The sequence below is a fragment of the Typha latifolia genome, chromosome 6 (assembly GCF_019914945.1).
Source record: "Typha latifolia isolate L0001 chromosome 6, TyphaL0001v2, whole genome shotgun sequence".
Taxonomy (NCBI): Eukaryota; Viridiplantae; Streptophyta; class Magnoliopsida; order Poales; family Typhaceae; genus Typha; species Typha latifolia.
This window is the reverse complement of record NC_133091.1, coordinates 3,208,952-3,222,167: the sequence shown is the minus strand read 5'-3', so window position 1 is coordinate 3,222,167 and position 13,216 is coordinate 3,208,952. Positions and strand designations below refer to the sequence as shown.

The 13,216-nt window shown below is 40.7% G+C and overlaps 2 protein-coding genes across 2 annotated transcripts; both read right to left on the bottom strand.

The window, feature by feature from the left end:
• Positions 1–2,062: 2,062 nt before the first annotated feature.
• LOC140791231 (protein SRC2-like) lies at positions 2,063–3,049 on the bottom strand. The gene has a single exon (XM_073141665.1). The coding sequence runs from the start codon at positions 2,974–2,976 to the stop codon at positions 2,191–2,193; it is 786 nt and encodes a 261-aa protein (XP_072997766.1). The 5' UTR covers positions 2,977–3,049; the 3' UTR covers positions 2,063–2,190.
• Positions 3,050–4,263: 1,214 nt separating this feature from the next.
• On the bottom strand, positions 4,264–12,116 carry LOC140790710 (PWWP domain-containing protein 1-like). Its single transcript, XM_073140912.1, has 2 exons — positions 10,964–12,116; positions 4,264–6,916 (listed from the first exon to the last, which is right to left on the bottom strand). Exons 1-2 carry the CDS (start codon positions 11,961–11,963, stop codon positions 4,470–4,472), a joined length of 3,447 nt encoding a protein of 1,148 aa, XP_072997013.1. The 5' UTR covers positions 11,964–12,116; the 3' UTR covers positions 4,264–4,469.
• Positions 12,117–13,216: the final 1,100 nt, after the last annotated feature.

Here is a 13,216-nt window from a genome sequence, read left to right as displayed (position 1 = left end):
CTGTGTTAGAAGAAGATGCCTGGAAACTCTGTCACTCTCTCTCTCTCTTTGTTGCATGTAAAGAGTAGGTGTGGGTAGTGGGAGAGAAAGACCTAAAAATTCCACACACACACACACACACACACACAAAAAGAAAGACCTTAATTCCACTGTCCTGTACGAGATTTAATATTTAATAATAAATATAATTATACTAAGACCCTGGACTTCTTTTCAGAGTAGTAAGTGGGCTGAGTATAGTTATATACTTATTTAAAAAAGAAGGGGAGAGTAGAAAGAGAAGATTTACAAGCAGAGGAAAGAGGGGAAACGACTCACATGACACACCAGAGGCGAGGCAGAGGAAGAGAGGAACATGCCGAGAAGGAGATGCAGACCACTGTAATAGTCCGTGCCTCTTTTTGGAAAATTCTCTTATTACACTCCTTCCACAGTACTTTTTACTCACTTTCATATATATTTTGTCACTCTCTTAACTATGGTAATAGAAAATGTCAAAGGACATTCTCCACTCATTATTCTAGAATAACAATTAAACATCGTAATAATCTTATTCTATAACATAAATATTATTTATTAAAATTATTAATTTATTACTAATAACTATCTCAATTAGTCTTGAGTTAAACTCGGATCATATTGTAGCCACAAAATTCTAGGCAGAACTCAAGCGAGCTTCCAACTTTGATCTACTGTGCCAGATGAGTATATATCATTTTCTTAAGAATTTTTTTTTAATGAATAGTTAACATAAGAGGAATTTCAGAGGTATTTCATAGTTAATCATGATCGACATGGCAGAAAATAATAAATCATAAATGATAGGATTTAAGTGAAAAATAAACAACAGTTTAGATGGTCCAGGTATAATTATCCACTAATAAGATTCCATCTCTTCTCTGTCTGACTTCAGGGGGGTATTTATGGAAGAACAGGGCAGTAGTCCACCGACAACTCTGTGAAAAATGATCCTTGCCCTTGTTATAACCCTTCATTTATTGACTATATACTTCAGATTGGTCATAATTAATTGACAAGTGGAGTTTTAGACTTAAATTTTAGAAAGAAATCAATGTGATCATCAATAAAGTAAGAGACAAGTCCTCTGGAGTCTTTTTTTTTTTTTTTTAAAGTTTTTCTTTCTCCCCTTTCTATTGATACGAGTCTTAAAAAATGATACGCAAATTTAACTGATCTCACAATATAAATTGAACATAGTACAAGATGACATTCCCTATTGCTACTCTTCATCTCAAGATTTGCAAAATAATTATGCAACCCAAAATTGTCTTTGGCATTCAAAGTAGGCATGATTTATGAGACTTGGGTGTAACCTAAGAGGTGCAAGTCAATTTATTCTCTTTCTTTTTCTCTGTTACTATGCATCACATAGTCCACTCTTACAAATAACCAGCAAAAAAAGAATAAATTAAAAAAATAACCTACAAAGCTCCAACATACAACTATAAATTTTGGTGGCAATTTTTTTTAATTAAATTTAATATAATTAGGTTTGAGCTATAAATGGAATGATCGGTTTGATTGTGTTTGTGTTTAGTACCTCAAATCTATTTATAACGTGATAATTCATTGTTAACACGATAACCAGATTATAATACTGACTCACATATTTATCATATATTTATAATATAAATAAATTTATTTATAATTCCAATAGATAACTCACATAGCCTAAAAACTCGTTTATGACCGCATAATCAGTTAATCCCACCGCAATTGTACCTCAAATCAATATGATAAACCTAATACTAAACCTGCAGATTAGCTACTTGAAACAAGCATAATTGCATATATGCTTCTCTCGTCAACGTAAGCTATGAATTTTCATGATAAAAAAGGTATATAAAACCGAATCAGCTGACAAAATAATAATAACAGATCAATTTCATGGAACCGAAATTTTAATAGCAATGGTTAGATTAATAGATTAGATATAATAATGAGTTATATTTTAAAATAAAAAGAATTATTCCTAAAATAAATGGGGTTTAAATTGTGAATGCTCCAATATATATCAATCATTTTTAAATCTTCCCAACTGAATTAAACTTTAAAAAGTACATTTTGGTTAGCCATATAAAATTAATACGATCAAATGGTAATAATGAATAAATCCATATACATATACTTATAAATATAATAACAATTAAAATCCATTACTTCGAGAAATCAGAAGCCGCCGCCATCGCCGAATCCACCGTCGTATCCGGCATCGTACGCCGCCGCATCCCCTATCATATCCCCAAGCAGGAGCCCGCCCAGGAGCCCGGCACCCAGACCCATTCCGAATTGGCCCTTCGACGGCGCACCGTAGCCATACCCCGCTGGCGGCGGAGCACCGTATCCGTACGGGTGCGGCGGTGGGTAGGACGGGTAGTGCGCGGCCGGCTGGTAGGACCCCGGAGGCCGGTACGCGGCGGGGTAGGCGGTGACGTGATCGTACTGCTTCGCGCTGGGTGGGGGGTACGCGGCCGGGTAAGCGGTGACGGGATCCGCGCCATTCGGATCCGATAACCTGGAGGAGGGCGGGGCGGCGATCTCGAGGACCTTGTAGTAGAGGCTGAGGACGCCTTTAGGGTTTCCGGATTTGAGCCGCCGGATTTGATAGCTGACGAACCTAGGCTCCTCGACGGCGGGGGAGGGATCGAGGAGTTCCCGGAAGGGGATGTAGACCTCACCTACGTCGCGATCCCCGAGGAAATGGCGGGATCTGAGGAGGACGCGGAGAGCGAGGCGATCGGTGGCGGGGTCGCCGGTGGCCGGGACTGGGAAGCGGAGGCGGATGTTCCAGGTGGGACTCCGGCCGCCTTCTCGGTCAGCGATGGTGCGTTTGCGGGATCGCGAGTCGCCGCCGGAGATGGAGATCTCGGCGTAGACCGCCATCTTGGAGAAGAAGGCCACCTTCTTGAGGTCCTTAGCGGAGATCAACGTCACCTCTAGCGAACGGTACGCCATCAGAAGCAATCTAGGGCTAGGGTTAGGGTTAAGATTCGGAGATATATGAGAGAAAAAGAGGGAGGGAGGGAGATCGATATCTACCGGAGGAGGAGGAGGAGAGGAAGAGACGAGAGTGGGAGGTATTTATGGAAGAGACGTAGAGACGTAGTTGCAGGGGCATTGATGTAATAATGTGGAAAAGAATGGTATGATTTGGATGGATGACAACGCGGGAAGTTATTATCGTTTGGAATCCAAGCGTTAATACGCCCAGGGGGATAGGTTTAGACCATTTGATGGTAGTCCCTTATTTCCGACAAACGCCTATAAACGTATTGCTAATTGCTTCAATCCGAGTATTAATCCTTTTTAATCGGCTTTTAAATGCTATGGATGCGTAGGATGGGCACTTGGGTAGTTTCTAATGGTTATCATTGTTTACTTAATAACCTCAAATATCCAGAATGCTCAGTGTTTTCCCTTTATTATAATTTATATTTTATTTTATCAGTATTTATCATTTAACCAATATATTATGGATTGAAAATATCCTGAGCTAAATTTAACCTACAATCACCCACCTACCCGAAGGAAGGAATGAAGAATATTCTATTGGTACCAAAAACTAAAAATAGTTAAATACCTAAATTACTCTGTCATAAAAAACACTAAGTTATACGTTATTTTGACTAAGTTACTAAAATACTCTTATCATTTCTTCTCATTTTTATGTCCGTTCACCATTTTGCCCACCTTCTCTATCTTATTGTCGTCGTCATTCGTCAGCCTTTCCTAATCTTCTCCCTCCCGTCCTTCTTTTTTTCTCTTTTTTTTTATATTCTTCTTCTTTTTCTTTGAAAAGAAAAGAAAAAGATGAAGAAGACAAAAGTAATTTAAGTATTTATAAATTATTTTATATATTATAATAAAATATTTATTTTTTTTAGTATCATTTAAGTTAACACAGTGTAATAAATAAGAATTATAAAATAATAATAATAATATAAATAATAAAATATAGAATGTAATTTATAACCAGGTGTTTTTTTATCAAAATTTCTCTAGATGTTATTATTGAAATAGTCACCTATCCACAGCGGACCGTGGACATAATGCTTTCCCATCTGAAAGCCAAAGTAGTGTCAACACCATTAGTATAACTTTTGAGATGCGAGTCAATGTCCCAGAGATCTCTCCACATATCATGAGGGAGAATAACTACATTAACGCCCATATAAACATCAGCCGTTTTTTGTCTCTACAAGAGAGAACTAAAGATTAAACAACCCATTAAAGCTATTAAGAGAAAGAAAACATCAAACAGGACACAGGGTAAATCAAAGTTTAATATCCTTACAATTCCCTCATCTCCAATCCGAGGAGCCATCCACAGTCACCACAGGCTCAGTCAACAGTAATTTCTTAAGCCTTTCAGGCCTTGTCAACACTAAGGATCCACAAAGACAACGAATCCAAAACACCCATCTAAATTACAACTAGAGAATGCCCTCCTAGAGTGGATGGTAAGGCACATAGCCTAGCGAATTCTTGACGCTGGTCACAATGTCACTGCACCTCATTAGAAGGCTCATCATTTGTTTTGAGATGTCAACCTTGGGTTTGTAACTCCCCTCTAAGTCACCGAACTGGTCGTTTTGCTGCATCTGCCTCTGACTAAATTGGCTGGCCGCCGGCCTGCGGACCTCTGACCTATCACCAACTCGAGGAGGCGGAGTCGGGAGTAAGCCATCACCGAAGCGTGGTTGCAGCATTGGTCTATCGAGGGGAGGCGGTAGTGGAATATGTTGTGGGTCAAACACACGAGAAGGTTGCGATGGTGTAGGTCGAGAGAGAGGCGGCACCGGAGGAGGACCGAAGCTAACTGATCTCGTATTCTTGCTGATAAGAGGATCCATTGACGAACGCCCGTCCGCACCGTTACTGCTATTACCATTACCATTACCATTACCATTACCAGCAGTCGCCAGAGGAGCCTCAGCCTTACTATCGTCACTGCTGCCCAATAAGAATTTCACACGAGGAGCCTCTTTCGCAGCATTGCTCGATGTTGTACCGACATCGTCGACAGGCTTCTTCAAGATAGATTTTGGCTGGGTCAAAGGCGGACGCTGCTGCTGGTATGACGTAGGTCGGGACTGACCCACTGAAATGCCAACGCCGGCACTGCTACCACTTCCTGGTCTGAATGAAGGGGCATCAGCAACACGCGACTCCAGCCGCTGTTGCACGGGATCGGAGGGCACTTCTGAACCTGTCTCATCGATTTCTCGCAAATGGTACTGCACTTTTATCTGGCCAAAGAGATCATTGTTCCTGACATAGCTGAGAGCGATTTGGGCATCAGACTTGAACTTGAAGATGACCTTGCAAGTGTGAGACTTCCAGTAGACCCGCGTGCCGGAGAGATCAAGCTGCCCGAAACGGGCAAACCTCGCCTTCAGAGATGCGACTGATGGAAGAGTAGTTCTGGGAGGAAATTTCATCACCAATGCAGTTGGACAGGGCGTCTTAGGAGGAGGGGGAGGTTCATGCTTCTTGACTGACTCTACCTTATTATTAGGCTTTGTTGCTGCTGGTGCTTGTGCCGACGCCTGCGTAGTGGCCTCCATCGTTGTCGAGGACGTGTCCTTCTGATCTCTCTGCTCTCCCTCCGGTACTTTCTGGCTAACACCAGCCTTCTTTTCACTAGACAATGCCTTGAGCTTATTCATTGTCTTCACCTTCTTCGCAATCATCTCCTCTTGCCGATCGGATGGGCCTCGTTTCCGGCCACCTTTTGTGGGGTCTTCGGGCTTTAATTTCGGTTTCAATGGCTTTATTGCTGCAGGATGCTCCCTCTGATCTCTTACAATCTTCCCAGAAGCAACCTCAGTGATTCCAGCAACTGGCTCCTGTCGAGGTCTACCGGCCAGCAGTTTACTGGGTCGGGGCTCAGCAGTGTCAGGCTCGCTAGCTGGCGGAAGAACCAAGCTTTTCTGATAGACCAGTGACCGGAACTTGAGGAGGACGTTTCGGACTATCAATGGAGCGTTGCGGTCATTGCCATGGAAAGGATCGAGTGCAAGTTCTTGCAAGTCAGTCAATACTTGGGGCAGCTCCACATTGAGAGAACTAAGGTCCAGCTTAGCCAGTTGAGCAGCAGAACTTACAGTGGCAGCTTCACCTTCTCTCTTCAAAGATTCATACTTGGCAGCTAATCTCTTGCGTCGCTCCTCAATTTTAGATGCTACAAGCTGATTCTTAGTAGACATGGGATCAAGAAGCTTTTTTTTCTTCTTCTTCTTTACGACATCTCCAGTCTCGCTACCATCCTCTCGCTGGCGTTTTGGAATCTTGGGCTTCTTCACGACTCCATCGACGACATTGCGGTCTCTGGCCGGCATCGGCAATCCAACACCCACGCTGTCTTTGGAATCCATACCGGCCTCCACGACTCTGCCCGGTTTCCAGTCATCAAAGACCGAGGGATACGCAGGAAGTTGGAAAGCTCGGTCCGTTGCCCTATGTTCCGAGACCACCATAGCTCCGCCGACCCCCACGGCTTTGCTCTCTTCAACGAACTGCTGCTGCGGCATAGCAGTAGGAGCAGTAGGAGCTCTTTTCTGAAGGACGTAGTCGTTGCCCGCATCACCGAAGAAGATAGATTGGCTCGGCGCGGGATAGTAGAGGGTGGGCGCGGGCGCAGGGCCCATGGGAGAAGGGTGGAGGTCCGGCAACGAAGGCCTCGGATGGCCATTGTAGCTAGTGGGTTCCGCAGCGGCAGTCGGTCTCCCGGGCTCTTCTCTTCGCTTGAGAACGTACTTGTTCTTCTTAGAGGAGGAGGCGGATGGAGAGGAGGAGGAGGGTAGCTTGGCAAATTTTGTCGTGGGTCTGATGAACGCGCTCTTCCTCACGCCGAGGGCTTCCGCTATTACGAGCTGGCCGCTGAAGGGTATCGCTGAGCCAAAAAGAGAAAACACAGAACCGTGCGCTGTTAGTATTTGTTGCAATTATCTTTGGAGGCGGCATAATATCATACATCTAATTGGGTATGGTATGCCTACAAAAAGACAAAAGAACGGAGAGAGACTATCCATACTACCTACACGTGTCAAGAAGAGAGACAGAAAGAAAAACCCATCACGGCAGCTAATTTATTAAATCGCTGAGCGTAATAACTGATTAGTCTCGTTGGGCTGCAACCGATGTGATGAGACCCGACAGCATGGGTTATTTAGTGCTGCTGTGGTCTGGGGCTAATGGAGTCATCGAGAGTTTTATGACTTATTTAAGAATTAAGAGCCTCGACAGTAACGCCTTAGAAAAGTGATGGAAAAAGGACAGAAAGGAAAAGAGGGCTTTCTACACGTGAGCGGGCCCCACCAGCTGAGACACTTCTCATCTATTAATTATTTAAAAAATTCGAATTCACTGAAATGCCACCGCCCTACACCACTAGACAAAAAGAAAAAATTAAATATTATACTCTCTCTCTCTCTCTCTCTCTCTCTCTCTCTCTCTCTCTCTCTCTCTCTCTCTCAGGGTAACTTTCATTTGGAAGGAAAATCTGGAGCACGCTCAGAATAAGAAACCCTTTTGAACTTGAGGGAAGTCTTTTGTAGAAACGCCCCAAAATAAAAATCACCGAACCTAAAAAGTGGGACGCCTCTGCCACCCCCAGAACCTAAAATTAGTAACCATATAGTGCAATAGACCATCAGGAAGAGCACTAAGTAGAGTAGTGACTCTCCTCCCTCAAAAGAAAAAAAAGTTATAGTGATAGATGCACCAAAAGGAAACCAAAACTAGTGGCCAACGCCGAGTCACAGTTCAATTGAGCCAGCGGCCCTTTGCCGGGATGACGATGCACTGCAGCTTCAGACCATGCAGGTTATAGGCATCCCAGGAAGAAACAAACCCAGATCACCAAAAGACAAGACTTCCAAGCACGACCTTAGAAAGTACCGTTCAGATGAAGAAATTGGTTGAAAAGAAACAAGAAACTGTTTAAGCAGATTCGTTTCTACAAAAGAGGCAGCACAACGATAATGGCTTTGAACAAGTCCTGCTCATAACAGAGAACTCCTCAACCCCCTACTATTTCTTGAACGAAACAAAAAAGTAACAAAATTCTTTGGACCCAGCATTCCCAAAAGACCACCAATACGCTTCGAGCGACTAGAAAAACAATAGATTTAGTACAGATATATTTGTCAAACTGTCACAGCACATTTAGATGATTGCAATATGATGGTTAACAGTCAGGTTTTGTAGTCAATAGACCCGCAATTACTTGTCCCAAGCATTAAAGATGACCAAAAATATTGCAGGTTGACTAAGTTCTAGACAGCTGCACTACTGGTAAGTTCCAACTACTCGTCAAAAATGTACTTCTTTTAACTTACCGTTAAAGCTAAAATTACCACAGAGCATCCTTTGATTTATATTTCAATCTCTTCAGCCATCTTCCCCAAAACCTCGTGATAAACCCCATACATAAATGTGAACGTATCCTTAGAATTTTCTAAACACCTTATGCGAAAGTTCACTTCATCAACTAGTTGCCTTACCAAAAGAATTTTCACAATCCTTGTATGTTCCATTCTCAGCAAACAACCCTCAGAAGGCTAATCCCAATAGTATTTTGCCCTAAAGTAGGTAAACTATACACTATACACCACTTCAGAGGTTCCTAGAATATTTAATGATAAAATCTTGCTAATAAGTTGGGCATATGCATCATGACACGGGATTCCATCCAAAGGAAAAGCAACTCCAAAAACAGAACTAAGATTTAATACCTAGCTTACACTGTGGCCTCTGATGATGGCGATCTATAACCTACCCAGGCAGTTTTGACATGTCAAAAATGGTCATAATAGAATGGTCTAAGTTAAATAATATCATTTAGAGTACTAGGAAAGCCTACAAATGTTGCCAGGAAAATCGAATTCCATAGGGAGGAAATGATATTTTAAGAACAATGGTGCAAGAAATGTTACATTTATTTCACATGAACTAAAGCATGATTTTTATATAATCACATAACAAAACTGAGCAGCTTGCAAAGATAATAACAAACTTAGTAGTCATTATTTCACGTTCTACTAAAGCAGGTCCTCTTATGAACCCTATATTGTATTAATGTATGATGGCCATGTTCCTAATTTTCTACCCTTATTAGATATTAAAAATGTCACTAATTTACTTTCTGCAAAAAATAGGATATGATGTGCAAATTTAACTACATTCAGTGGATGAAAACTATCTTAAAATTGAGGAATGTATGATATACAACTTGAAGCTTATGGAAGTATGCCCAAAGATGTGGTCAACATTATTGATTTCCACCAGGTAACTCTTTTTTGGAAGGATGAAATTTTAAGTATAACATTTTCTATATAAACAAGTTTTTCAAACTGTAATTTCTACTGTGACGAAGCATTTTTTAAATTAATATTTTTCTTACATCTGAGTGATATGGGATTGAGTCAGTTTGACTAAAGGCTCAATAAATATATATATAAGGATTTATCAATCTGCAGTTTTCTGGCAATTTACATATCTTTTCACTGATCCTGCCCAACAGAATGTTTATGTTTTGGACTTGAAAATAGTGAAAGACATATTGTCCCAAAGCCAATTCCAACTAGTGTTCATACTTCTGCTCTTCTTCCAAATATCATCTTATATTTGCGACAAAATCCTCATGGATTGTTTGATGAGGTGTCAAATATCCATATTAGTACCCTTAATCATTCCTTTTCCAAAATCATTTCAAAAGAACTAAAAGTTATCCGTTGCACAAAAGAAGCGCATATCAGTTAATCAAAATCACGCTCTCATAATTTCATCCACATTACCATTACTTCCATATAACCAACTTCACTTCCACATTGTTATCTGTGCCCTTCTTTCAAAATTATATTTCTAGACAGGCTTTAATGTGACCAAGGACCAGTACTAAGAACAAAAGGTTAAGCACTTATCAAAGAAGCAACAACACCACAATGGACAATAAATCCTACATATTGATATTGCATTTTATGACTATTAATAAACTATTTTTTCTAATAAAAGTTGTCAAAATTGAACAAATTTGCTCAAATTTATTGCACCACAACCCATCATGTTCAGTCGTGCATCAAAAAACCATGCACAGATCTCTTACAGCTTACTAGAATGTTTCGTACATGTTGAATTGTGTAAAATAGTTATATCAAAAGAATGGAATAATGTACCAAGTGCCATTGTCCATCAAAATGGTGAGGATTGTAACATTACTATACTAGATAAAATTACACGACAACATAGAAAACAAAACCACCAATTATTTACCCAACTATATAAAATATAGTTGAAGCGCTATCTTAATTAAAAACATGCACTTATTATTGAGCTGTTTTGTTAGATGTAAAAATCCTAGAGAAAGCACAGAAGGAATTGACTAATTGTTGTAACAACAGTAGTCAAACGATCCATCTGACATCATGCTTCAATTATTGAAAACTTCTCTTTATTAGTCAAAATTTTCAGGTTAAGCATCACTTTCTACTTTCAATAAGAGTAAACCGAGTATGAGACTTGACAGCTAAATTATGCGTAAGGACAAATGTCAGTTGACCATGATGACTCTACATAGAGTCAGCAAGAAACCGCATGTTCAGAAATAGAAACGAGTTTGCTGCAATCATTAACTAGAAAACTGCACCTAACAGATAAGGCCGCATTCTTAGATTACTATCATATAAGAACTAGGAAAGGAAGACAGTGGTGTACGACAAAATTAAAAGCAAATGAGAAACTACACCTGTGGACAGAGAAAACATTGATTCACATCTTAACTCCAAATTATTAAGGAAGTTGCAATTAAGATTGTCAAGGTACAGATAACTACCAACATGAAGCACATAAAAACAGCAACCCGTGAGAATGCACTTATGGGGACAACTACCAATTGGAAACACATATACGCAGTGACTCAAAGGTATGTACTGATGGATACCTCGTTGTTGTGCAAATAGCTGATCCATAGTTGCCTTCTCATTTGGAGATGGTCGCACTGGCGCCATCCCAAAAGCTTGTGCATATGTCTCATCAAATTCCTCGTATACTGCCTTCCGATAGGCAAGCATCATTGCTTTGCTCCTAAAAAAATCAATATCCCTGTCCTCAGAACTCCGAGGGGCCAATGCAAGCGAATGGACGAAGGACACCACCTCCTTAGGCTCAAACTTGTCCCTCGCGCTCTTAATCTGCTTATCTGAATAAATGCCTGCAGGCTCAAATCCAGCCACATCAACAAAGAAATACCCAGCAACACCAGCCGGATGGAAATTGGAAGGTTTGCGACAGCAGCATGCAACGGAGAGAGCCCCCCTCCGGCCTGCTTCATCGGCAGCCTCCTCAACGGCCTTGAGGAAGTTCCGGGAGGCCGTCTGCTTTGACTTCTCTAGGAAGTTGGGTCCGAAAGGGATAAGCTCGGCTGGGTCGAACCATCCGTAGCTGCTATCCCCAAAGAAAGCGACCAAGACGTGGCCCTCCCGCTTCGTCCGGCGCACTGAGGACGATGCAAACGCCTCGTTAAAGATATGCCCAGGCCACCATGGGTGAGACTTCACCTTTCCCCACACCATGTCACCGATCCGAAACCCATGCATCCACGCACCCTCTGGGTCGTAAGAAACCCTAGAATCGTAATAACTCAAAGAACCATCGCTAAAACTACCCTCGTGAGAAACCCTAGATACCTCAAATCCAGCATCAGGCTTCGATTCCAAAACCCCACTCTTGTCCATCTCGATCTCCACAACTTCATTGTCCGACTCGGGAGACGGAGACGGATCGATCTTAGGTTTCTCCTCGTCGGGGTCGAGATCTATCATGACTTCGCGATCCCTAGGCTCTTCTTGAGGGTTCTCGACAGCGAATAATGAGATATTTGCAGCGGCGGCGGCGGAGGAGGAATCACGGTCGATCTCGCGCTCGTTCATGACGGAGATCATAGCGATGACGGCACGGATATCACCGGAACCCTACAAAACGAGTGGAACACTAGCTATTGGAGATCGCATCGACGATTCTGGGATCGAAAACCCTAGAAATCGATCGCCTCGGGACACGAGGACGAAACCCTAGAACTAGAAAAGAGGGAAAGTGAGACGAGCTAGCGACGATAAGGGAAATAAAAATCGCACAGGAATTGGGGATCGCGTAGTGGAGCACATCCGAAGTTCCACGTGGCTAAACACGAATCTTATGGCGGACGCGCCTATAAGGTAAACCCGCGCGTGTCATTTCGCAAATGGGTTCCCTATCTGATCTCCGCCGACACTAGCTAATGGCATGTGCCGCGCACGTGATCATTGGAGCAGCTTATTTAGAGTTTTTGACCGAACTTTTTTTAACCTAAATATACTATCTCTCAAATTTTAAATGGGTCTAATTTACTATAGCTCTAATCAGTATTTTAAAAATGCTAATCAGTTCAGTATTTTTATCGTTAGGTAATTTATTTTTAACTATAAAAATATTAAGTTAAAGAGATTTATATACATAAAACGTTGAATTGATTAGTATTTTAGGATCCGACAAAAATGTTAAATTAATTAGTATTTTTACTTAAAAATAAGATGCTTATGAGTTTGACATTTTTATTAGAGCTACAATAAATTAAATCCCATTCGTAATAAGTTTGATGAGTAATCTATTTTAATAAAAATAATTTGGAACATGACTAGTTTGGTCAAAAATTTACTTATTTATTTTGGACTCTGAAAATTACTTTCATACTTAACATTTTTATGAGTTTTGATAAGTCCGCACGTACACTTTAACTTCTTCACAAGATAAATTAAGCTTTGAACTAAAGTTAGTATAGAAGTAAAAAATAAAAAAAACTTCACTAATACTTAGAGAAAAGATATCTTAATAAAATCTCATTTTATTTATTTATTTAAATTTTAGATAAAATACAAGCAATGAATTCAAACCCTTATATAAGAAATAAAACTTAATTACTAAGTTATCTTAACAAATATCTTTTCTAGATATTTATAAAAAAAATCAAAAAAAAATCAAAAAATGGTTATACTTTGCAGTTATCGATCCAATAGTGGATAAGTTTAAGACTTGTCCCCGCCTTTGTTACTATATACTTCGATTATGACTAAAATTCGACGAGAACAGACGGCTCACATTTTTTTTACAGAGTAATAATAGAGTTATAGTAAGCAACAAATGGTGTTAGTTAAGTTTT